Here is a 25267-nt window from a genome sequence, read left to right on the forward strand (position 1 = left end):
ATGCAGAGTACCAAGGTGGTGTCCATAGCCAATGTTCCTTAAGAGCAGTTTGGAAGGCCACAAATCTGAAGCCTGCCCCTCAGGCCAAATTCTCCAGGACAAGCAAAGAAACATGTCTATTCAGATTCTCTGCCCATTTTCCAGTTAGACCCTTTATTCCAATTTTCAACTTAATCCAAAATGGTGGTCTATTAGAGTACACCCAAACTGCCAAGTCTGAATGATATGGCATATTTGGCTTGTTGTGGCTCATGTAAATAGCTCTGTCAGAGACAGGAACTGGTTGTTTCCCACCAGAAACTGATGCAATTTGCTCTTTATAATACTTTAAAAACAAACGAGCTCGAAATTTCTGTGAATATAGACAAATGGGAACATGAATACTAGCATACTGGAATTGAGCTTATCAGTACTGAAAGGAAGGAGAATGTGACGTGTGACAACTTCAGTACATGAAATACTAATAATATAATTTCACTAAGTATAAACAAGGTTGTATTCCTCAGCTACAACAGAAATTGGTTTTATCTAAACATATTTTATAGGAACAAAAGATTTTTTTTAAATATAAATTTATTTTAATTGAAGGTTAATTACTTTAAAATATTGTATTGGTTTTGCCATACATCAGCATGAATCTGCCACAGGTATACACGTGTTCCCCATCCTGAATACCCCTCTATCCTACCTCCCCGTACCATCCCTCTGGGTCATCCCAGTGCACCAGCCCCAAGCATCCAGTATCATGCATAGAACCTGGACTGGAGATTCATTTCATATATGATATTATACATGTTTCAATGCCAATCTCCAAAATCATCGCACCCTCTCCCTCTCCCACAGAGTCCAAAAGACTGTTCTATACATCTGTCTCTTTTGCTGTCTCACTTACAGGGTTATCATTACCATCTTTCTAAATTCCATATATATATGCATTAGTAACTGTATTGGTGTTTTTCTTTCTGGCTTACTTCACTCTGTATAATAGGCTCCAGTTTCATCCACCTCATTAGAACTGATTCGAATGTGTTGTTTTGAATGGCTGAGTAATACTCCATTGTGTATATGTACCACAGCTTTCTTATTCATTCATCTGCTGATGGACATCTAGGTTGCTTCCATGTCCTGGCTATTATAAACAGTGCTGTGATGAACATTGGGGTACACGTGTCTCTTTCAATTCTGGTTTCCTCAGTGTATATGCTCAGCAGTGGGATTGCTGGGTCATAAGGCAGTTCTATTTCCAGTTTTTTAAAGGAATCTCCACACTGTTCTCCTTAGTGGCTGTACTAGTTTGCTTTCCCACCAACAGGTAAGAGGGTTCCCTTTTCACCACACCCTCTCCAGCATTTATTGCTTGTAGACTTTTGGATCGCAGCCATTCTGACTGGCGTGAAATGGTACCTCATTGTAGTTTTGATTTGCATTTCTCTGATAATGAGTGAGGCTGAGCATCTTTTCATGTGTTTGTTAGCCATCTATGTCTTTTTTGGAGAAATGTCTATTTAGTTCTTTGGCCCATTTTTTGATTGGGTCGTTTATTTTTCTGGAATTGAGCTGCAGGGGTTGCTTGTATATTTTTGAGATTAGTTGTCAGTTGCTTCATTTGCTATTATTTTCTCCCATTCTGAAGGCTGTCTTTTCACCTTGCTTATAGTTTCCTTTGTTGTGCAGACACTTTTAAGTTTAATTAGGTCCCATTTGTTTATTTTTGCTTTTATTTCCAGTATTCTGGGAGGTGGGTCATAGAGGATCCTGCTGTGATTTATGTCGGAGAGGGTTTTGCCTATGTTCTCCTCTAGGAGTTTTACAGTTTCTGGTCTTAGGTTTAGATCTTTAATCCAATTTGAGTTTATTTTTGTGTATGGTGTTAGAAAATGTTCTAGTTTCATTCTTTTACAAGTGGTTGACCTGTTTTCCCAGCACCACTTGTTAAAGAGATTGTCTTTAATCGATTGTATATTCTTGCCTCCTTTGTCAAAGATAAGGTGTCCATAGGTGCGTGGATTTATCTCTGGGCTATTTTGTTCCATTGATCTATATTTCTGTCTTTGTGCCAGTACCATACTGTCTTGATGACTGTGGTGTTGTAGTACAGCCTGAAGTCAGGCAGGTTGATTCCTCCAGTTCCATTCTTCTGTCTCAAGATTGCTTTGGCTATTTGAGGTTTTTTGTATTTCCATACAAATTGTGACATTATTTGTTCTACCTCTGTGAAAAATACCATTGGTAGCTTGATACGGATTGCACTGAATCTATATATTGCTTTGGGTAGTATACTCATTTTCACTATACTGATTCCTCCAATCCATGAACATGGTATATTTCTCCATCTATTAGTGTCCTCTTTGATTTCTTTCACCAGTGTTTTATAGTTTTCTATATATAGGTCTTTAGTTTCTTTAGGTAGATATATTCCTAAGTATTTTATTCTTTTCATTGCAATGGTGAATGGGATTGTTTCCTTAATTTCTCTATTTTCTCATTATTAGTGTATAGGAATGAAAGGGATTTCTGTGTGCTGATTTTATATCCTGCAACTTTACTATATTCATTGACTGTTTAGCTCTTTTCTGACCACAATGCAGTAAGATTAGATCTCAATTACAGGAGAAAAACTATCAAAAATTCCAACATATGGAGGCTGAACAACACGCTGCTGAATATCCAAATCATCACAGAAGAATTCAAAAAAGAAATCAAAATATGCATAGAAACGAATGAAAATGAAAACACAACAACCCAAAGCCTGTGGGACACTGTAAAAGCAACGCTAAGGGGAACGTTCATAGCAATGCAGGCATACCTCAAGAAACAAGAAAAAAGTCAAATAAATAACCTAACTCTACACCTAAAGCAACTAGAAGAAGAAATGAAGAACCCCAGGGTTAGTAGAAGGAAAGAAATCTTTAAAATTAGGGCAGAAATAAATGCAAAAGAAACAAAAGAGACTATAGCAAAAATCAACAAAGCCAAAAGCTGGTTCTTCGAAAGGATAAATAAAATTGACAAACCATTAGCCAGACTCATCAAGAAACAAAGGGAGAAAAATCAAATCAATAAAATTAGAAATGAAAATGGGAGAGATCACAACAGACAACACAGAAATACAAAGGATCAGAAGAGACTACTATCAGCAATTATATGCCAATAAAATGGACAACGTGGAAGAAATGGACAACTTTCCAAAACTGGAGCAGGAAAAAATAGAAAATCTTAACAGACCCATCACAAGCATGGAAATTGAAACTGTAATCAGAAATCTTCCAGCAACAAAAGCCCAGGTCGAGACGGGCTTCACAGCTGAATTCTACCAAAAATTTAGAGAAGAGCTGACACCTATCCTATTCAAACTCTTCCAGAAAATTGCAGAAGGTAAACTTCCAAACTCATTCTATGAGGCCACGATCACCCTAATACCAAAACCTGACAAAGATGCCACAAAAAAAAAGAAAACTACAGGCCAATATCACTGATGAACATAGATGCAAAAATCCTTAACAAAATTCTAGCAATCAGAATCCAACAACATATTAAAAAGATCATACACCATGACCAAGTGGGCTTTATCCTAGGGATACAAGGATTCTTCAATATCTGCAAATCAATGTAATACACCACATTAACAAATTGAAAAATAAAAGACATGATTATCTCAATAGATGCAGAGAAAGCCTTTGACAAAATTCAACATCGATTTATGATGAAAACTCTCCAGAAAGCAGGAATAGAAGGAACATACCTCAACATAATAAAAGCTATATATGACAAACCCACAGCAAACATTATCCTCAATGGTGAAAAATTGAAAGCATCTCCCCTAAAGTCAGGAACAAGACAAGGGTGCCCACTTTCACCACTACTATTCAACATAGTTTTGGAAGTTTTTGCCACAGCAATCAGAGCAGAAAAAGAAATAAAAGGAATCCAAATTGGAAAAGAAGTAAAACTCTCACTGTTTGCAGATGACATGATCCTCTACATAGAAAACCCTAAAGACTCCACTAGAAAATTATTAAAGCTAATCAATGAATATAAGGAACAAAAGATTTAAGTTTAACTATGCTTAAAAATAATAGGCTTCCCTCATGGTTCAGACAGTACAGAATCTGCCTGCAATGCAAAAGACCTGGCTTTGATCCCTGGATAGAGAAAATCCCCTGGAGAAGGGAACGGCTACCCATTCCAATATTCTTGCCTGGAGAATTCCATGGACAGAGGAGCCTGGAAGGGAGTGGCTAGCCCATGGGGGTCACAAAGAACTGAACATGACTGAGGTACTAACATGAACAATACAGCTCATGGTAGCTTAAAATATTTCTCCTGAAATATTTAACATTAATCTATAAGAATAGTTATTGACATAGATGAAGACTTGCGTTTCATTTAGCTAAACAAGAAGAACACCTGAAATGTTTGACAATTTTAAGCAAATTGATAAATGCTTTTTTTTTTTTTTTTCCAACTCTTTCAGATTACATCAAGGTTCCTAAATTTTGGGTCTCCAAGGTTCTCAAGTCCAGAGGATATTTTGGTGTATGTGAATGGCAGGTGTAGCATGCTAGTTATCAGCCATGATAGCCATGCATATATTTTGTAGCAGGCAAAATTTGATTTTGGCTCTGTGCTAAATTTGGTAATCTTTAACAGAGGTAATATTGTCTAGACTCAGAAGATGAATGGATCATTGCTTGTGAGAAGTGATTCTGGATTCATTACATCAAATTTTTGTGACTGTCAGCATTACTTGGATTTTTGAAAATTTATTTCCACTTAATATAATTAATACACACTCTTTACTTGTTTTGTTTAGTTTGGAAGATAAATGCCCAGGATAGAAGATCAGTATCAAAGTTGTATTTTTTTCTATGCCCTTCTTGGTCATTATTAATTCATCAGTAAGTTTACAGAATATATTTATTTACAAACAGTAGTTGTCCTTTACAAACCTTGAAAGCCTATGATTTAAAGGCTGTGATTTTATGAAGTAAAAATGATAAAGCAAGAGAAAATGTTCAATTTCTTACTTATTCATGCATGTGATTATCACATTGGTTGAATTAGGTACAGTGCCGGTGGTACATGTGTGGTACTATATACCAAGGCATGCATATTAAAGGAGACACTGACAAATTCTTGGAACAGATAACATTTCAAAGCAATTAGCATTCATACATCATGCAGAAATATGATTAACCTGGTGACCACCAACTTCTCAGAAACCTCCCACTGATATTAAATAGAAGCCAACCACCTTCAAGAGATGTGATTAAACTAAGGCAAAAGTGAAACAACTTCAAGTAATAAAGCATCAGCATCCAACTTGCAGAACAAGTATCTGGTGGCCACGGATTGAAGGTCAATCCAGGCAGCAGTGTGGTGGTGGCACTTGAAGAATATGCAGCTTTATCAATACCTTTGATAGCACAGATGGTACTAGGTGGAAACACATGGATCAACCACTTTTAAGTTGAATACTGCTTTAGAAAAATTTGTCTCTAGATATGAAGCTATGGAAAAGTTTTGACTGTTTTTTAATACTTCATTTTTTGTTTCTTTACATGTATGTGCAAAAGGGTTACATGAAACAAATCTATATAAGTGCTTTTCAAAAGATTTCCAATAAATAAAAACGTCAAGTAATGAGAAAAGCATTGCATCTTATTTTATTGGCAGTTTTCTTTTTCAATGAAACATAAAATGATGATTCTTAATAACTGATGGTACCTTAAATCAATTAGATTAGAAATATAGCAATGAATTTTTAATGAATGACACATAACATCCTGTGAAATCTCTGCAAGTAAATCAGTAATTGGTAAACAACAGCTACCGTATATCTTTATTTTCCCCTTGAGAAGAAACTTGGAAAAAATACACATAATTATCATAATTGAGACTTGCTGATAAGTCACTTCTGGTTTACCAATTATTTTCACATTGATATGCTAATTTTATATTGACATATAAATAATAGAGGCACAGACCAGTTCTATTTCAATTTATTTATGTTAAAACACAAAACTCTTGACAAAACTTTTCTCTATTATTAGACTTTGGTATGAAAACATTTCAAATATGTGCCTATACCAAAATAAGAACACAGTGCTCAGAGTTCCAGCCGACTTTTATTGTCTTGAAGCTGTTTATCATCTGTATATTTTCACAGTCATTCTAGTTCTCTGGCTCCTTCCTGCTGTCTACCTTTTGGCCATTTGCTGCTTCTCAGTGTCATTACTAGTGCATGGTCAGAAAATTAAAAAATGAAAAGTAAAAATCTGTCCATCTGGTAATTTTAATATTTCTGTTAAAGGATTAATGAAGGAGGATGAAGATAATGTCCACAATGAACTTATGAATTATCAGGGAATCCCAATTATTCCAACATTTTCTTATACAGATTCTTGAGTTTTATGTGTATATATGCTTTCCTATAGATGAAACTTTGGGGAAAATTTTTAAGATACACAAACACGGGTTCAAGTTTATAAGGATAAAACAGCACACATATCTTTTTGGTTTCATTTTGATAAGATTAATGAGAGATTTTTATCATCAATTTCAGAACAGTTTGTACTTAATACTATCACAATACTTTAAACATTGATTTTATCTGTCTGTCTGCCACAGATTTGTTTCTGCAAAAGTACTTCTACATCATTTCTACAGTGTTTTGAAGACCCTATAGAATGGCACGCTTATAACAGTTCACCAGAATAGGATTAATGCACTTGAGGAGAAAACTGCCAGTGAATACTTAGAACTTCATTGTAACCAAAGTCCAAAAGAAGATGAAAAACTTTAAAAGTATATTTATAAAATCACCTTTAAGACTGTTCTACTACTCTGTGAATAAATAACATTCCACAAATCCATCTTCATAAGAAAAGTTAAAATAGTGATAAAACTTTAAAAACTCATTTTTATGAACTTACAGCACTACAATACTAATTTTCATTAAAAAGCTTTATATTTTTGTGTTATTAATGTTATGCTACATCAATCATGTTAATATAGTTTTCATTAATTTACTTCAATTAAAAACCAATTGTCTACAGAAAACTCCTGCATTTGTGATCTTGCTCAATTAAGAAAGGCAAAGTATACAATATTTGTGTTCTGAAGTTCAGTTGTGTCCAACTCTTTGCAACCCCATGGACTATAACCCATGAGGCTCCTCTGTCCATGGGATTTTCCAGGCAAGAATACTTCAGTGAGCTGCCATTTCCTTCTCCAATACAATATTTAATAAGATGTCTCTAAATCAGACTGCTTCCTATTCAAAGTAATTTCTAGAAAAATTTGCTCCCTATAAGTTATCATGTCTTCTATATCTTTGTAGAAAAGCATTTCTTCAATGGACAACAGCTTATAGTTATTCAGGCTAAATGCTGACTTGCTCTGTACAGCATTTAACATCTTTAGGGATGTTGTCACTGAATCACTCAAAGAAGAACAAACTGGGAAAATACGAGCATTCCACAAGCTCAAACATGTCTTGTTTCCAGAGAATAGTTCCTCTGTAACTTTGAGATTCCAAATGTCTAAGCATGACAGGAAACAGACCCCAAAGAATTGAAGTAACTTTACATCTGACAATGTTTTCACATTCTTTTTCAAGTTGTCTTGCACTCCACATGCCATTGTTGAATACTTTAAGTGTCCATTCATCTTCAAGCTTAAGGAACACACAAAAGAATATGCAGGCAGGACAGCTGTTGTTTTGACATAAGCACCACTAATGATGCAATTTTCCTCAACTGAAACATCAGGCCCCAATCTGGAATACTCCACAACTGAGCCAGGTGTCACAGAACATGTTGAATCCAGTATACTTTGGATAATACAGGGTTTGTTAGTAGAGCATTCTGGTATCGATGGAAAGAGGCTAAAAGCTATAGACTGTAAGCCAAGCTCTGACTTCAAACTGCTATCTGCAGTAAAATGAAACAAATATTCTTCTGTTGTTCCAATGTGATAAAATTTGGAGTTATTAAGAACAACAACATTTAATGGTGTTCCTTTAAGCAGATGAAATATTCTCTGCCTCATGTCTACCAACTCTGACTCTTCTTTAGTAACATTTGATGTGTTTTTGGTATATTCCACAGTTGCTCCAGGTCCCAAAGCCTGAAGAAAGTCTCCATAGGCATCTATTTCACAGTGTAGTGTACCTATTTTTTCATAAAAAGCAAGTAACTTTTTTGCTGTTTTATGATCCATGTAAAATAGGCTGTCTGTGTAGACATACTCAGGCTCTAATTTAAGAGAGGGTATGTCACTCCCAGCAAATTCCTGTTGAAAAAAATTTCTAGGTCTACACACAGCATCAAACTCATACATTTCCTCTACGCTGGGCTTATGAAGGAAACGATGGCAACTTCTGTATTCGAGGTCTCTATATTCTAAATGGTTACAAGGTTCTAAGACAAACACTCCATGTGTTGTACCAACAGTCAAACTAGAAGGATGAGCTAAAGCAGTAAAGCCAGGTTTGTCAAACCTAATAAACTCAGATTCTCCAATACTATAAAGTTCAATATCGTCTGCACAGGTAATCAGAATCCCAGGATTCATATGTGAGGGGAAATCAATGTACATGGCTAGTTTTAATTCCAACATCTGATAAATGGGGCTACCAAAAGGTAAAGCAGTGAAAATTTTCCCCAAAGCACTCGCACTTGGAAGGCGTTGACTGTAGCCACCTATATAGAATTAAACAAAATCACCGTTTTAAAATGTTTATAAGATTGTAAGTAAGATTTAAAATTGTAGGAGCATCAGTTACAACTCAAAATATCTCTAAAGATATTTAAAATATATGCATTACTATACCCCAGGAAAGAAGAATAAATTTCAAATTCAAAGAGCAATTCTCCTGTAAAGATTTGATATAATGCAATTCTAGACTAGGAAAGAATTCTAAATATGCTTTACAGGCTATGACACATTTTTGAATCAACTGTAGAACAAGTGAAAAGGAAAATGAGCAAAAATATGATCTTGTGTCTACATTTTAAACAGTAAATTTCAACCATGTGTAAACTACCATATTAAAAATCCACTTCATGGGGGAAAAATGTAACCAAAAAACCAGTATACATAATTATCTATTAAAGACTAATTTCCAGTTGCAACATTTTTCATCAAATTATTACCTACATTTAAAAGCAGTAAAGGTGCATTTATATAAAAGCATTTTACAATATATACTTGTTTTTAATTTAAAAAGGCTTCTCCCTCAGTGATGAGCCATATGACTTAATTCCTTGAGAAATGTGTTCTCTTAAATACATTAAATACACTATAAATTGTTACATCATTTTATGTAACTATGTAACTAATAGTGAGAGACATAGTAGAAAGAGTCACATAAAAATGGGTTTAAATTCTGGTATACCATTTTTTAACTGTTTATCTTTGGATTTACTCTAAGACAGCAGATGTGGAATAATACTTTATCATAATTATTATTATATAATTATTATTTTAAGATTAATAATAGATGTAAAATACTCACCTCAGAGTACATTGTTCAACCAACAAGAGTTAATACTTTCTTTTTCATTTTCCAAATACTAACCAACAGTAAAATTTCACGTTACAAGAATTACCTATTTTTAATTATACTTGACCCTGGAAGAGTAAGGGTTTGAATTATACCAATCCCTTTATATGAGGATTTTTTTCAATAAATACTGTAAGACTGTATGACCCCAGGTTGGCTGAATCCGTGATGAGAAACTGTGGATATACAGAGTGGAACTACCTCTATACAGGTTCAACTACGAAGTTACATGCAGGTTTCAGACTGTGTAAGGGTTAGCACCCCTAAACCCTGTGTTATTCAAGGATCAACTGTATACATTTTCTGGTGTCCAACTTAATTTTTACTAAATTGGTAATAATAACAATGTTCTGGAATACAACTCTAAGCCTTTTTTTTTTAACCTTTTAAATTAAACTTAAATTAGAACTTGGACGCTTTACTTGGTATCATCTTTAAAAAGAATTGTTCTGTGTGTGAATCATAAGAAATGAAAAGTCCCTTGGTAACCATGTGGACAAATGGTTCTAAAATATCTGTAACTGAACAGTGCAGGTCCATGACAAAGTTTCACCAGCCCTCAGTTCACAGAGGGAAAGTAACAGGTTTCTATCATACAACCAAAATTTTAATACAACCAAACTTGTCCAATTTGAAAACTATCCTTTATTCTGAGATTATTTCTTTCTTATATTTCTACCGCCTTATTTGTATGGGAATTCCCCTCTTTTATACTTTGTCAACTCTATGTTCTGTCATTACCTTTTCTTTTGTTTTTAAACTCTTTAAGGATTATAGACTTTGGTCACCAGTAATTAGATAAAAATGTGTAACAGAAGGTTTTGCCTAAAGTCTGGTAATCATAGTACTAATGCAGCCTCTCCCCTAAAGCAAGAATCCTTTCTAAAACATTATCAAGAAATGCTCATGTTTTGATGAGTTCTATCTTAGGAAAATGGAACAATATCCATGAAAAGTTGATAATGTACATGATCCATGATTTTAAAGTTAAATTTTGTGAAAGATATTATGTTACTAACAACCTAACAATATCAAGAAATACATGAAATATTTGCTTCCAAAGCAGAATTAACTTCAAAACAAAAGAACAAAATGAAAGAAAGAAGTATTAGTAAGGGAGAAAAATGTCCCTGAGATATCAAGGGTAAAATACTAAAAGAAAATGTAAATTAGTAAAGTATAACATTACCAGAGTGAATTAATAGGATGGTAAAAGAATTCCATTTATCTCCATAAAGCTTTTCCAAACATCGAAGGGCACAAAGGGTTGATCCTCCATTGCCTTAAAGTTAAAAAGCAGGGTTTATTTTATTACAGTAAATTTAGGTGTTATAACTTTGAGGATAAGATCCTTTGGCTAAAATTAGGCAGAGAGCAAAGGTACAGGCAAAAGAATCAAATTAAATACACATTTCCTGGCAATTAAATAATTAGTAATAAAACCCAGAGATCAGGCCAACTCAATAAAAGTTGACTTAATTCTTTCATGAAAATAGTAATATAAAGAAAGAAATGATAAATTAGGCACTAGAAGACTATAAATTTGCACATTCACTTGGACTTAAGAACCATAAAAGTCATTAAAATAATTCTCCCATATGATCAAATAGGTGCCTTAGATTTACTCTCCAAAAAGGTTTTTAGAACCTGATTTCCTAAAAAATCATGTAAGTTTCCTAAAACTTTACAAATGGAAGTGAATGTAACTTCCATTTACTAGTTACCTTGGACAAGTTACCTAACATTTTGTACCTAAATCTCATTCAAACATCAGACTCACAGAAGTACTGACCATATTTTACAAAGGTTAAAACATCAGCTAATTAGGACATGCCAATATCAGATACAAATACCCGAATTCTGGTATCAAGGGGCTTCAGCTTTAAGTATCACATGGAAAACGGCCCCCAGAAAAATGGCATGTATTTTTATTTATAAGGGAAGGTCAAAAGGCAAAGCTGACAACTTGTTTTTAAAAGTAAACATCTTACAATACTTATGCAATTAGACTGTGCTCTTTCACATTGTGCATTGTGGTCTCAAGAGGCAGTATCTATTTTTCCTGACTTGCTCCCTTCATTTTATTTCTGAACAAACTGTGGAGTTCAGAGGGAACTTAAGAGAACTACGGATAAGGTTCAAAGGAATGTTTACCATCAGAATAAATTTTACTAAGACTAATAAATTTTATTTTAACATAGGATAATATTCTGGAAGTTTTCCATGGTATGTCCACAATGTGCAAAAACACCTGCCATCCCTTTTATCTTTCTTAAAAACAGTGAATTTACATTAAAAATTTTTATATTTGTAAAGACTACAGGTGGAAACATACATAGTCCCTAAACTGTAAGCCACAGGAAAACTTTTCTTCAATGATTAGTCTACCCACAAGTTATGTATAAATCTAACCATAAATGCATACCAATTTTGGCTCCAGCAGGATCAACAAAAACATGATATTGAACTCCAAGGGGTAACTCCTTTTTTTTCAGCTTTTCTGAAAGCTGTTGCTTATAAGCAAGTTCCTGTTTTTCATCAGCTGCTGTAATTGCAACAATGTCCCAGAATTCTCCAGCTGCCATAGATTTGCCTATGTGCAAAAAGAAAGAAAAGATAAATATTATTAGAATTCTCTAGCTGTTACAGGTTTTACCTATTTGGTAAAAAGGAAGAAACAGGTAGCAGTATCTCCAAAAATGTATCTTCTTTTGAGAATTTGGGAATAATGAGTGTCCAGCTAGCAGGATTTAAAACAGTTCTAATAAGGAATGTTGACAAATTCTTTTTCTCTTGTAAGGACTGTTGACAAATTCTATTTCTTCCTCTCTTTTAGATCACTTATTCCTTTTTTGGTCTACCATTCCATTTACTTAGATATTCTGAGAGTTAAAATGTTTCTTGATTAAGAAAAGTACTTTTGACTTGCTAAAGATGGGCTCAATTCCTAAATAAAAAGAGGAGCCAAAGCAATCAATGAATCTCCAGCTTTGAAAATCAATTTTCACATATGGGTACGACTTAATGTTTGTTGGCTAAGAAAGATTAAACCCAAGGATATACTGCCACAATGCTGGTGTTTATAAATATGGGTACATTAATTTTTAATTACCTTAAGCTGAATCATGCAAGCTTATAAAGGTTATTGGAGAATGATACCAAATACTGGATAACAGAAAAGTTCCCAGGTCCTTAATGAACTCAACAAAAGATAGACTGAAGTTTTGGCTGATGGTGAAGTTATCTAAGTACTATTTTCTGTATTTTTAAGAGCAGTAATGTCGATAAAAACATAACCTATTAGACAGTTATACAAAAAATGACAAGTGGTATAGTCTTAAAAAAATTAAAAATTTTTTCTAATCCTTTAAATATTTTGTCCATAATTCCTCCATATTGTTTGGCTTTTCACTTAGTAAGCGTTCACATTATGGAACAAATTGGTGAAATAGGTAGGGACTGGAGGAAAGTTAAAATTGTATTTATAAGCGTCAAAACAGTATGCTTTAAATCTTCCAGGTTTATTTGAAGTAATTTTTGTTAATGAACTAACCAAATGTTTAACTTTTATTTATAGCTTCACTAGTCAAGCCAATAAGTGTCTTTCTTCTCCATCCTCCTCTGCTAAGTCACTTCAGTCGTGTCTCAATCTGTGCGACCCCATAGATGGCAGCCCACCAGGCTCCCCCGTCCCTGGGATTCTCCAGGCAAGAACACTGGAGTGGGTTGCCATTTCCTTCTCCAATGCATGAAAGTGAAAAGTGAAAGTGAAGTTGCTCAGTCGTGTCCGACTCTTCGCGACCCCCATGGACTGCAGCCTACCAGGCTCCTCCGTCCATGGGATTTTCCAGGCAAGAGTACTGGAGTGGGGTGCCATTGCCTTCTCCTCCATCCTCCTCACACATATGCAATAAGAAGTAAACTTAAAGGAGGAAAGTAACAAGCAGAACGTAAAGAAAGCAGAGTGACAGAAGAATAAAAAACAGGAACATTAGCTCCGCCTGGGCCAATGTCCTAGGTCCGCAGGTGATTAGTAAAAGGAAGTGGCAGTCCAGGAAATATCCCAGCACGTAAAACACTCCTATCCATTGCAGGGGAGGTGCTAAGGTTCCTCCTTTGGTACCTCTAAGCTCTGAAAACCTCAGCAACCTTCGCTGCGTGGCTTCTCGCAAAGATTCGCCGGCAGGGGCACTTTCAGCTTCCATAGTTTCACCTTATCCAAGGCGGCCGAGGACTTGCAGGTATGCGGCAGGGAAGCACCGCACGCATGCGCCCTGGGACAAAACCTGGTCTTTGGTCCGGTTTCGCGTCTGTCCCGCCCCCTGCGTGCGTCCTTCACGTAACCACGCCCCCGAAGCTCTCTGGCCCGCCTAGGCAAAACCACGATGGGGTCAGCACAGAGCTTCGCCCCGTTCCCTTAGTAACGGTCTCCGGAACGGAAATGGCCACCTAGAGATTTGTCGGACAGTGCCGGGTCTGGGGCGCTAGTTCCCAACTCATAAGGCATTGCAGCCTGCTAGACCCGGTAAGGGGTTCAGTTTGGGCGACGAAATTTCGAGAATTCACCAGTTTAAGGAGAAATCGAAACTTGTAGCTTTCTCTCAAAGGCGATTCGTCCTTTCTAACGCGTGGTTTCTTTTAGCCAGAAGCAGTTCCCAAGGATCTCTTGAAAGATAACCCTAATCCTTGGATCGTCATCTGAAGCCATCTGCTCTATCCCCAGTGTTCAGATACACATTCTGAACTTTTAAAATCCGTATTTATTCAGGAAGCTTTGTGGCTTCTTTGTCCTTGCAGTTACTAGAGAGTGAACCTCACCACCCCTCTCAGTTTGAGATCACTTAATAGGCTTTTGGAAATTGTAAACTTATGCAATGAGGCCCTTAACATTTGTGGTATTTTTGGCATCCTTTCGTGTACGAAGATTAATTTAGAACTTTCAGTAGCATCCCTGGGAATAAGTCAGTTTTATTGGATGTGTTTCTTTTAGGTACCGCTAAATAATAGGTACCGATAAATAAATTTATTCTCTTGTAAAGCACGAGTTTATGATGAGTTTTACAGATTCTTCTGTTCATCTTTATACATGAGAAAGCTATGAATCCGAAAGAATAGTGACTTAGTCAAGGTCTTACAATTAGCAGTAGAGAGAATATTTAAGCAGGATATTTCAATTCCAAACTCAGAAATCATTCTACTGCACGATACAATTTAAGAAGACTGTCCTCGTTAAAGTTTTCATCAGCAACTTAAACATTCAAGGGCTTACAAGTTACTAACCACGAACTTAGTTTTTTCTTCTAAAGTCTTAACCCTGTTATTCAATTCTGTACTTAGAAAGCATTTGAGTAAAAAGGGAAATTACTCTCCTGTCGTTTTATTGTTTAAAAGTTTTCTGTTAATAAAAAAAAAATGTATTAAGAATGTTTAGAAATATAGAATACTTAACAAGGTGAGTGAATGAAAGGAAAAAAATGGCAAGAGAGAAGGTCAGAGAGATGACAACAGCCTAAATAAAGGATTTTCCTTTACTGAGTGAAACAAAGCCATTGCTGGGTTTTTATGCAACTTTCTTAATGGTTGAAAAGAGCATGTAGAAATGTGAAAATAGACTGTAATGGAAGATGAGGCAATGATAGAAACAGGGAGACTTGTGTAGAGGCTTCTCCAGCAAAACACTTGAGAGTTGGTGAAGTCTTGGCCAGTATGGTAACAGTAGGGGTGATGAGAACTTGGTTAGATTCTGGATGTATGTGGGAAAGCACAATTAATACAATTTGCTAACGGAATGGCTCTGGAATGTGAAAGAAAGAGTAGTGATGGATAACTGCTTGAAGGCCAGAGGGACAAGTGAAATGGGAAAGGCTATGGATTAGAAAGTAGAGACAGTTATTGGGATAGTACGGAGAGTTCAACATTTGGTTTTGGGCGCATAAAATACCCAGATGTATATGTATGCAGTGCGTATGTAATGGGCTCTTGTGTGTGTATGTGTTTGTTTGCATTATACATGAATTTGGACTTTGTGAGACAGGTCTGGGCTGGAGATATAATTTGGGGAGTTGTCAGATGGGGTTAATTATTATATTATAGAACTAAATAATTAGAGCCCTAAGGAAAGAAAGATCAGTAGAGCCTATTAGCTGAGGGGTTGTATTAATACTATATCAGCTATGGTTTTTGTCCTTCCTTGCCTTTTCTATTTTCTTCAAATTTTTACTAATATTAATTTTTAAGTAAAAAATGAAAAGAAATGTTATATACTGTGTGATTGGGAATAAATATTTTTGGCAGTTGATTATACTGGTAAGAAAAGTTAATGGATTTTATTTGTTTATGTTTTATATAATCAGACCGTGTGATATAGTTGCTTAAACAGTCACAAGCTACAGTGACCAGAATAAAATAAATCGATAAAAGATTAGTAGTAACCTATTATTCTGTATAGAATGGAGATGATGTGATTGATCTTGAGTTCCATATTTTAAAAGGGACATCAGACAAACCAAACTATAATACGTTGAAAAAAAGATATTCTTTGGAGGCATTTGGGATTTTTTTTTTTTTTTCCTATTGGAAGAGAGTATCTGATGAAGTGCCATAAAAAGAAGTGAAATAGACTTATGAAGAACTTTTCTGAGTTATAGTTTACATACCAATAACTTCACCTGTTTTAAGTGAGAAGTTTCATGATTTTCAGTAAACGTACAGAGTTGTGTGACCACAAACCAGGTACAGATTTCCATCATCCAAATAAGATGTTTTGCTTTGGCCACCTCATGTGAAGAGTTGACTCATTGGAAAGATCCTGATGCTGGGAGGGATTGGGGGCAGGAGGAGAAGGGGACGACAGAGGATGAGATGGCTGGATGGCATCACTGACTCGATGGACATGAGTTTGAGTGAACTCCGGGAGTTGGTGATGGACAGGGAGGGCTGGCAAGCTGCGATTCATGGGGTCACAAAGAGTTGGACACAGCTGAGCGACTGAACTGAATTGTGCTTATTAACAATTAATACCAGTTTACTTATTATCACTATAGGCAAAACTATGAAGGTTGTGTGAAAATTGTTGCGAGACATTAAATTTTTATTCTCCTTCATAAAAAGAAACTGAATCCAAATGAGGTCCTGGTTTATGGACCATGGACTCAGGTTCATGGCTTGGCCAGTTTATGCCAGAGTTCTCATTGTTTCTATTATTTGAGTATCATCTCTCTGTTGAACCACTCTTCCTCCTCTTACTCTTCCTGATTGGAGTGGAAAGCAAAAAATCTCTCTCTCTCTCTCTTTTTTTTTTTTTTAAACTGTTTTCTTTCTTTGGATTTTTTTACTCAGCTAGTCTGGTCTCAACCTATTCACTATTTTTTTCCCCACTGTGTCCTATTGAAGAAATCTTCACCCTGTTTCTGTAGGGCAAAGGGAAACCTTCCCCCCTAACTTGTATTTTGCTTTCTTTATTTTTAAAAGCAGTTTTAGTTTCATAGCAGAATTTAGAAGATGGTACAGAGGTTTCCAATATACCCCACACATGCATAGCCTCCCTTATTGTCAGCATACCTACCAGAGTGGTACATGTATTGTAATTGATGAACCTACAGTGACACATCATTCTCACCCAAAGTCCATGGTTTCCCTTGCAATTTACTCTTGGTCTTTTTATTTTGTGGGTTTGGACACAGTATAAGGACATGTATACATTGTTATAATACTATTCAGAGTAGTTTAACTCTCCTAAAAATCCTCTGTGCTCTGCCTATTCATCCCTCTCCCCAAATCCTGCATCTGCTGATATTTGTGCTTTCATGTTTTCCTTTCTCCGGAATATCATATGGGTAGAATTCTAAGTATGTAGCCCTTTTAGTTGGCTTATTTCACTAAATAATATGCATTTAAGATTACACCATGTCTTTTCATTGCTTGATTAGTTCACTTCAGTTCAGTTCAGTCGCTCAGTCCTGTCTGACTCTTTGCATGCCAGGCCTCCCTATCCATCACCAACTCCCGGAGTCCACTCAAACCCATGTCCATTAGTCGGTGATGCCATCCAACCATCTTATCCTCTGTCATCCCCTTTTCCTCCTGCCTTCAAGCTTTCCTAGCATCAGTGTCTTTTCCACTGAGTCAGCTCTTCGCATGAGGTGGCCAAAGTATTGGAGTTTCAGCTTCAACATCAGTCCTTCCAATGAACACCCAGGACTGATCTCCTTTAGGATGGACTGGTTGGATCTCCTTGCAGTCCAAGGGACTCTCAAGAGCCTTCTCCAACACTACAGTTAAAAGCATCAATTCTTCTGTGCTCAGCTTTCTTTATAGTCCAACTCTCACATCCATACATGACCACTGGAAAAACCATAGCCTTGACTAGACGGACTTTTGTTGGCAAAGTAATGTCTCTGCTTTTGAATATGCTATCTAGGGACCAGATGCCATGATCTTAGTTTTCTGAATGTTGAGCTTTAAGCCAACTTTTTCACTTTCCTCTTTCACTGTCATCAAGAGGCTCTTTAGTTCTTCTTCACTTTCTGCCATAAGGGTGGTGTCATCTGTGTATCTGAGGTGATTGATATTTCTCCCAGCAATCTTGATTCCATCTTGTGCTTCCTCTAGCCCAGCATTTCTCATGATGTACTCTGCATATAAGTTAAATAAGTAGGGTGACAATATACAGCCTTGAGTATATACATACTCCTTTTCCTATTTGGAACCAGTCTGTTGTTCCATGTCCAGTTCTAACTGTTGCTTCCTGACCTGCATACAGGTTTCTCAAGAGGCAGATCAGGTGGTCTGGTATTCCCATCTCTTTCAGAATTTTCCACAGTTTATTTTGATCCACACAGTCAAAGTCTTTGGCATAGTTAATAAAGCAGAAACAGATGTTCTTCTGGAACTCTCTTGCTTTTTCGATGATCCAGCGGATTTTGGCAACTTGATCTCTGGTTCCTCTGCCTTTTCTAAAACCAGCTTGAACATCTGGAAGTTCACCCTTCATGCATTGCTGAAGCCTGGCTTGGAGAATTTTGAGCATTACTTTACTAGCATGTGAGATGACTTGCAATTGTGCGGTAGTTTGAGCATTCTTTGGCATTGCCTTTCTTAGGGATTGGAATGAAAACTGACCTTTTCCAGTCCTGTGGCCACTGCTGAGTTTTCCAGATTTGCTGGAAAACTGAGCACATTGCTTGTAAAATAAATTGTAATTTATTTTTAGTGCTGAGTAAATACTCCCTCGTCTATATGTACCATAGGTTATTTATGCATTCACTTACTAAAGTATTTCTTGATTCTTCCCAATTTTGATGATGAGTAAAGCTGCTATAAATATCCATGGGCAGAGTAATATGTTAAGTAAGTTTTCAACTTCTCTAGGTAAATACCAAAGAATGCACTGCTGGATTTTATGGGAAGAATATGTTTAGTTTTTTTTTTTTGAGAAACCAACAAACTCTTTTCCAGAGTGGCTATACGATTTTTCATTCCTATAAGAATGAATGAAAGTTCCTGTTGCTCTGCATCCTTGTCAGCAGTTTGGGTTATCAGTATTAGACTTTTGGCCATTCTAATTAGATGTGTAATGGTATCTCATTCTTGTCTTAATTTTCTTGTTCCTGATGATGTGTGATGAGAAGCAACTTTCATATGATTATTTGCCACCATTCTATCTTCTTTACTGAAATTTGTATTTAGGTTTTGCCTTAAATTTTTAACCTAGTTCATTTTCTAATCATTGAATTTTGAGTTCTTTGTACATTTTTGCTGCTGCTGCTAAGTGGCTTCAGTTGTGTCCGACTCTGTGTGATCCCATAGACGGCAGCCCACCAGGCTCCCCTGTCCCTGGGATTCTCCAGGCAAGAACACTGGAGTGGGTTGCCATTTCCTTCTCCAATGCATGAAAGTGAAAAGTGAAAATGAAGTCGCTCAGTCGTGTCCGACTCTTCACGACCCCATGGACTGCAGCCTACCAGGCTCCTCCGCCCATGGGATTTTCCAGGCAAGAGTATTGGAGTGGAGTGCCATTGCCTTCTCCATGTACATTTTTAGTGAGTCCTTTATCACATGTGACTTTTACAAAAGATTTTCTCCCAGTCTGTTACTTGTCTTCTCGTTCCTTTGGCATTAACTTTTGCAGATCATGTCTTTGATATTAAAGAACTGTAGGTTATAACATATTTCTTTCATGGATTATGTTTATGATATATCTAACAAAATCATCATCATCCCTAATGTAATCTAGGTTTTCTCCTAAGTGATTTTCTAAGAGTTTTATAATTTTATGTTTTATATTTAGGTAATATAGTTTAATTGGATTTAATTTTCTTGAAGGTATAAAATCTGTGTTTAGATTCCTTCTTTTTCCCATGTGAATGTCCAGCTGTTTCAGCACCATTTGTTGAAAATATGTCTTTGCTCCATTGCAGTTGATTGTATTTATGTCTCTCTGTTTCTTAGCTCTCAATTCTGTTCCATTGATCTACCTTTTTCTTCGCAGTACTATTTTGTCTTGATCAGTATAGCTTTATAGTGAGTCTTAAAGTCAGGCAGTGTCATTTTTCTAACTTTGTTCTTCTCCTTACATATTGTGTTTGGGGGATCTCTTGCCTCTTTATATAAAATTTAGAATCAGTTTGTCAATATTGATTAATAATTTGCTGAGATTTTGAGTGGGATTGTCTTGAATCAAAAGATAAATTGGGAAACTGACATCTTGACAGTACTGAATCATTCTATCTATGAACATTAAGTCTTTCTGCATTCATTTATTCTTTGAATTTCTCAGCATTTTTGTTTGTTTTTCTTGTGCATTTTTTTCATTTACACAGAAATATTTTATTTTTGGTAGTGGTAAATGGAAATGATGTTGTGTTTTTAACTCATTCATTGCTGGTATATAGAGAAGTGTTTGACTTTTGTGTTTTAACCCTCAATCTACAACTTTGCTGTAGCCACTTAGTATTAATAGTTCCAAGAGTATTTGTCTAGTCTTTGAATTTCCTACACTGATGATCGTGTTATCTGTGAACAGAGATGTCATCTGCACATTTTTCTTTTTTTTTTTTTTTTCCTTTTGGTCTCATTGCATAAGCTAGTACTTTCAGTACAATGTTGGGAAATAATGGTGAGATGGGACATTTCTAGTCTTGGACTTCTTAGTTGAAAAGCTTCTTTTCTTTCTGATCACTAAGTATGATATTAGCTGTAGATTTTTTTAAAAACAATCTTTATCAAGTTGAGGAAGTTTTTTCTATTCCTAGAATACTTAGAGTTTTATCATGAAAAGGTAATGGATTGTGTCGGATGCTTTTTCTACATCTGTTGATATAATCATGTGATTTTTCTTTTTACCTGTTGGTGTGATAGATGACATTAGTTGGTTTTGAATGTTGTAGGAGTCTTGTATATCTGGAATAAATCCAGCTTGGTGTTTTTTGTTGTTGTTCAGTTGCTCAGTCGTGTCTGACTCTTTGCAACCCCATGGACTGCAGCATGCCAGACTTCTGTGTCCTTCACCATTTCCCAGAGTTTGCTCAAACTCATGTCCATTGAGTCAGTGATGCCATCCAACCATCTCATCCTCTGTCATCCCCTTCTCTTCCTGCCTTCAATCTTTCCCAGCATCAGGGTCTTTTCCAATGAATCAGCTCTTCCCATCAGGTGGCCAAAGTACTGAAGCTTCAGCTTCAGCATCAGTCCTTTCAATGAATATTCAGGCTTGATTTCCTTTAGGACTGACTGGTTTGATCTCCTTGCAGTCCAAGGGCACCACAGTTCAAAAGCATCAATTCTTCGGCACTCAGCTTTCTTTAGTGTCCAACATTCACATCCATACATGACTATTGGAGAAACACTAGCTTGGACTAGATAGACCTTTGTCAGCAAAGTAATGTCTCTGCTTTTGAATACACTGTCTAGGTTTGTCATAATTTTCTTTCAAGGAGCCAAGAGTCTTTTAATTTCATGGCTGCAATCACCTTCCTCAGTAGTAGATGTATGATTCTTTTTGTACATTGTACGGTTTGATTTATTAATTTTATTAGGATTTTTATATCTGTTTTAATGAAAAATACTGGTCTGTAGTTTTGTAATGTTTTTGACTGACTTTAGTATCAGGATAATGGTGGCTCATAGGGTGAGTTAGAAAGTATTACCTATGCTTCTATCTTCTGAAAGAGATTGTAGAGAATTCATATAACTTCTTCCTTTGTATTCCCTATTGAACCCATCTGGGCTTGGTGTTTCTGTTTTGGAAGGTTGTTGATTGTTGACTCAATTTCATTCTTCGATATACACATATTCAGAATTATTCTTGTATGAGTTTTGGCAGATTATTTCTTTTAAAGAATCAGTTCATTTCATCAAGGTTATCAAATTTGTGTGCATGGAGTTGTTCATGGTATTGTCTGTGGGATCTGTAGTGTTTTTCCATTTCTTATTTCTGATATTGGTTATTTCTATCCCTTCCACCCCCTATCTCTTTCTCTGGCTTGGCTGGAGTCTTATTAATTTTATTGATCTTGACAAAGAACCAGTTTTTAGTTTGATGGATTTTCTGTATTGATTTCCTGTTTTCAATTTTGTTGACTTCTGGTCTAATTCATATTATTTATTCTCTTTGATTTAATTTTCTCTTATTTTTCTAATTTAATAAGATAGAAGTTTAGATTGTTACTTTTAGATCTTTCTTCTTTTGCAGTATATGCATTCAGTGCTAAAAATTACCTTGAAGCACCAGTTTTGCTGCATCTCACACATTTTGATAAGTTGTATTTTTTAATTTTTATTTGGTTAAAATATTAAACAGTTTATCATGTGATCATCTTTGAGCTTTGCATTATTTAGATATATGTGTTATGTAGAAATGTGTTGTTAATGTCCATCTATTTGGGGATTTACAAGCTATCTTTCTGCTAGTGATGTCTACTTTAATTTCATGGAAATATGGAATGGATATTGTATAATTTTTTAAAGTTTGCTAAAGTTTATTTTATGATCCAGAATGTGTTCTATCTTGACAGATATTTCATGTGATCTTTTGATGAGTGTATATTCGGCTCTTGTGTGATTAAGTAGTCTGTAGATATTAATTATAGTTGATAGTGTTTTTGAGTTCAACTATATCCTAAACTGATTTTTCTGTCTGCTGGATCAGTCCGTTTCTGTAGAGAGGTATTGAAGTCTCCTGCCATGATAGTGCATTCATCTGTTTCTACTTGCATTTCTTTCAATTTTGCTTCAAATAGTTTTACCCAGTTTTTAGGAGGGTAAACTTTTATCAATTAGTATGTCTTCTTGGAGAAATGACCCCATTGTCATTATGTAATGCCCTTCATTGGGATTCTCCGGTAGCTCAGCTGGTAAATGGTAACCCACTCCAGTACTATTGCCTGGAAAATTCCATGGATAGAGGAGCCTGGTAGGCTACAGTCCATGGGGTTGCAGAGCATCGGACATGACTGAGCTTTCTCATTTTCAGCTGGTAAAGAATCACCTGCAATTCTGGAAACCCTGGTTCAATTCCTGAGTTGTGAAGATTTTCTGGAGAAGGGAACAGCAACCCACTCGAGAATTCTGGCCTGGAGAATTCCATGGACTGGATAGTTCATGGGGTAATGCCCTTCATTATCTCTGCTAACTTTCCTTGCTTTGAAATCTGCTGTCTGAAGTTAATAAAGCCACTCCTGCTTTCTTTTGATTAGTATTAGCATTTTATATCTTTCTCAATCACTTCATTTTAATCTGTATGTCTTTATCTTTAAAGTGAGCTTTGTTGTAGACAACATATAGTTGAGTCTCATCTTTTTTTTCTAATCTCCTTTGAGAATCTCTTGTCATTTTGTCAATTTCTTGTCATCATTGCATTTTGACTACTGATGAACATTATGATTATTGCTATACTTTGATTAATATCTGCCATATTAACTACTGTTTTTTGTTTATTGCCACTGTTTTTTGTTTCTGTTTTTGCCTTCCACACTTTTTCTGGCCTTTGTGGTTTTAATTGAACATTGCATATGATTCCATTTTCCTCCATTATTAGCATATTTTTATAGTTCTTATTTTACTTTTTTTAGTGGTTGCCCTAAAGTTTGCAATACACTTTTATAACTAATCCAATTCCAATTTCAAGGTAGTCTGAGTACCTTATAATAAGAAAATAAACCTAATTAGTTTCTTCTGTCTCTTATTATTACTGTGATTAATTTCATATATATAAGCATTCATAACTTCATGTGTTTGCTTTTAGTATTTTGACAAATTGGTATCTATTAGAACACTTAAGGACAAAACTAAAAAATTTAATTTTACCTACACCTTTTTATTTCTCAGTGCTTTTCCTTGCTTTCTGTAGAACTGAGTTTCTGAACTACAATATATTGCCTTTCTCTAAAGAACTTCTTTTGATATTTCTTGCCAGTTAATACTTGTTGTTCAGTCACTAAGTCATGTCCTACTCTTCGTGACCCCATGAACTGCAGCACACCAGGTGTCCCTGTTCTTCACTATATCCTGGAGTTTGCTCAAGTTAATGTCCATTGGCTCAGATATGCCATCCCACCATGTCATTCTGTGTCTCACCCTTCTTCTCCTGCTCTCAGTCTTTCCCAACATCAGGGTCTTTTTCAGTGAGTTAGTTCTTCATACTAGGTGGCCAAAGTACTGGAGCTTCAGTTTTGGCATCAGTCCTTCCAATGAATATTCAGGACTAATATCCTTTAGGATTGACAGGTTTGATCTCCTTGCTGTCCAAGGGACTCTCAAGAGTCTTCTCCAGCACCACAGTTTCAAAACATCAATTCTTTGTAACTCAGCCTTCTTTATATTCCTACTTTCCAATTTGCACATGACTACTGGAAAAAGCCTAGCTTTTACTGTACGGACTTTTGTCCACAAAGTGATGTCTCTGCATTTTAATATGCTTGTTTTTTTTTTTATGTTTTATGTTTGTTTTAATACGTTTGTTATAGGTTTTTTTTCCAGTGAGCAGGTCTTAATTTCATGGCTGCAGTTACTGTCAGCAGTGATTTTGGAACCTAGTAAAATAAAGTCTGTTACTTTTTCCAGTTTTTCTTTGTCTATTTGCCATGAAGTGATGGGACCAGATGCCGTAATTTTTGTTTTTTGAATGTTGAGCTTTAAGTCAGCTTTTCCACTGTACTTTTGCCCTCATCAAGAGCCTGTTTAGTTCCTCTTCTCTTTCTGCCATTAAAGTAGTATCATCTGAATGTCTGAGGTGGTTGGTATTTCTCCTGGCAATCTTGATTCCAGCTTGTGATTCATCCTGCCCAGCATTTCACATGATGTATTCTGCATAGAAGTTGACTAAGCAGGGTGACAATATATGCTCCTTTCCTAATTTTGAACCAGTCTGTTGTTCCATGTCTGGTTCTAACTGTTGTTTCTTGTCTTGCATATAGGCTTCTCTGGAGGCAGGTAAGGTGGTCTGGTATTTGCATCTCTTTAAGAATTTTCCACAGTTTGTTGTGATCCACACAGTCAAAGGCTTTAGTATAGTCAGCGAAGCAGATTTCTTTATTTTTTTCATATTCCCTTGTTTTTTCTTTGATTCAATGGATGTTGGCAATTTCTGGCAACTTATTCTTTCAATATTTGCTTGTCTGTGAAAGTAATTATTTCTCCTTCACTTTGAAAGGTTATTTCAGAGCGTACAGAATTCTAGGTTGGAGAGGTTTTTCTGGAAAC

The 25267-nt window shown here is 35.8% G+C and overlaps 2 protein-coding genes across 8 annotated transcripts in view; one reads left to right on the top strand and one right to left on the bottom strand.

Moving 5' to 3' along the window:
* Nucleotides 1-5656: 5656 nt before the first annotated feature.
* Nucleotides 5657-13845, bottom strand: FPGT (fucose-1-phosphate guanylyltransferase). 2 transcript variants are annotated; one of them, NM_001191283.2, is made up of 4 exons: nt 13692-13773; nt 11994-12161; nt 10758-10850; nt 5657-8705 (listed from the first exon to the last, which is right to left on the bottom strand). In NM_001191283.2, the coding sequence occupies exons 1-4, from the start codon at nt 13771-13773 to the stop codon at nt 7246-7248; spliced, it is 1803 nt and encodes a 600-aa protein (NP_001178212.1). In that variant the 3' UTR covers nt 5657-7245. The 2 variants fall into 2 exon arrangements, with proteins under 2 accessions (NP_001178212.1, XP_010801727.1); XM_010803425.4 differs by lacking the exon at nt 10758-10850 and having other exon boundaries at nt 5987-8705; nt 13692-13845.
* A 75-nt stretch (nt 13846-13920) lies between these two features.
* Nucleotides 13921-25267, top strand: part of LRRIQ3 (leucine rich repeats and IQ motif containing 3) — a 209432-nt gene continuing 198085 nt past the window's right edge. For 2 of the 6 annotated variants that reach the window (XM_059884568.1, XM_059884569.1), the window contains exons 1-2: nt 13924-14093; nt 23040-23172. In XM_059884568.1, coding sequence (XP_059740551.1) covers nt 23152-23172 — 21 coding nt within the window. In that variant the 5' untranslated portion in view covers nt 13924-14093; nt 23040-23151. Of the gene's footprint in view, nt 14094-23039; nt 23173-25267 lie in introns of all 6 variants that reach the window. The other 4 variants (NM_001434785.1, NM_001105391.3, XM_059884571.1 and 1 more) reach the window with 3 other exon arrangements.

This window comes from Bos taurus, chromosome 3, assembly GCF_002263795.3.
Source record: "Bos taurus isolate L1 Dominette 01449 registration number 42190680 breed Hereford chromosome 3, ARS-UCD2.0, whole genome shotgun sequence".
In the NCBI taxonomy this organism is placed as follows: Eukaryota; Metazoa; Chordata; class Mammalia; order Artiodactyla; family Bovidae; genus Bos; species Bos taurus.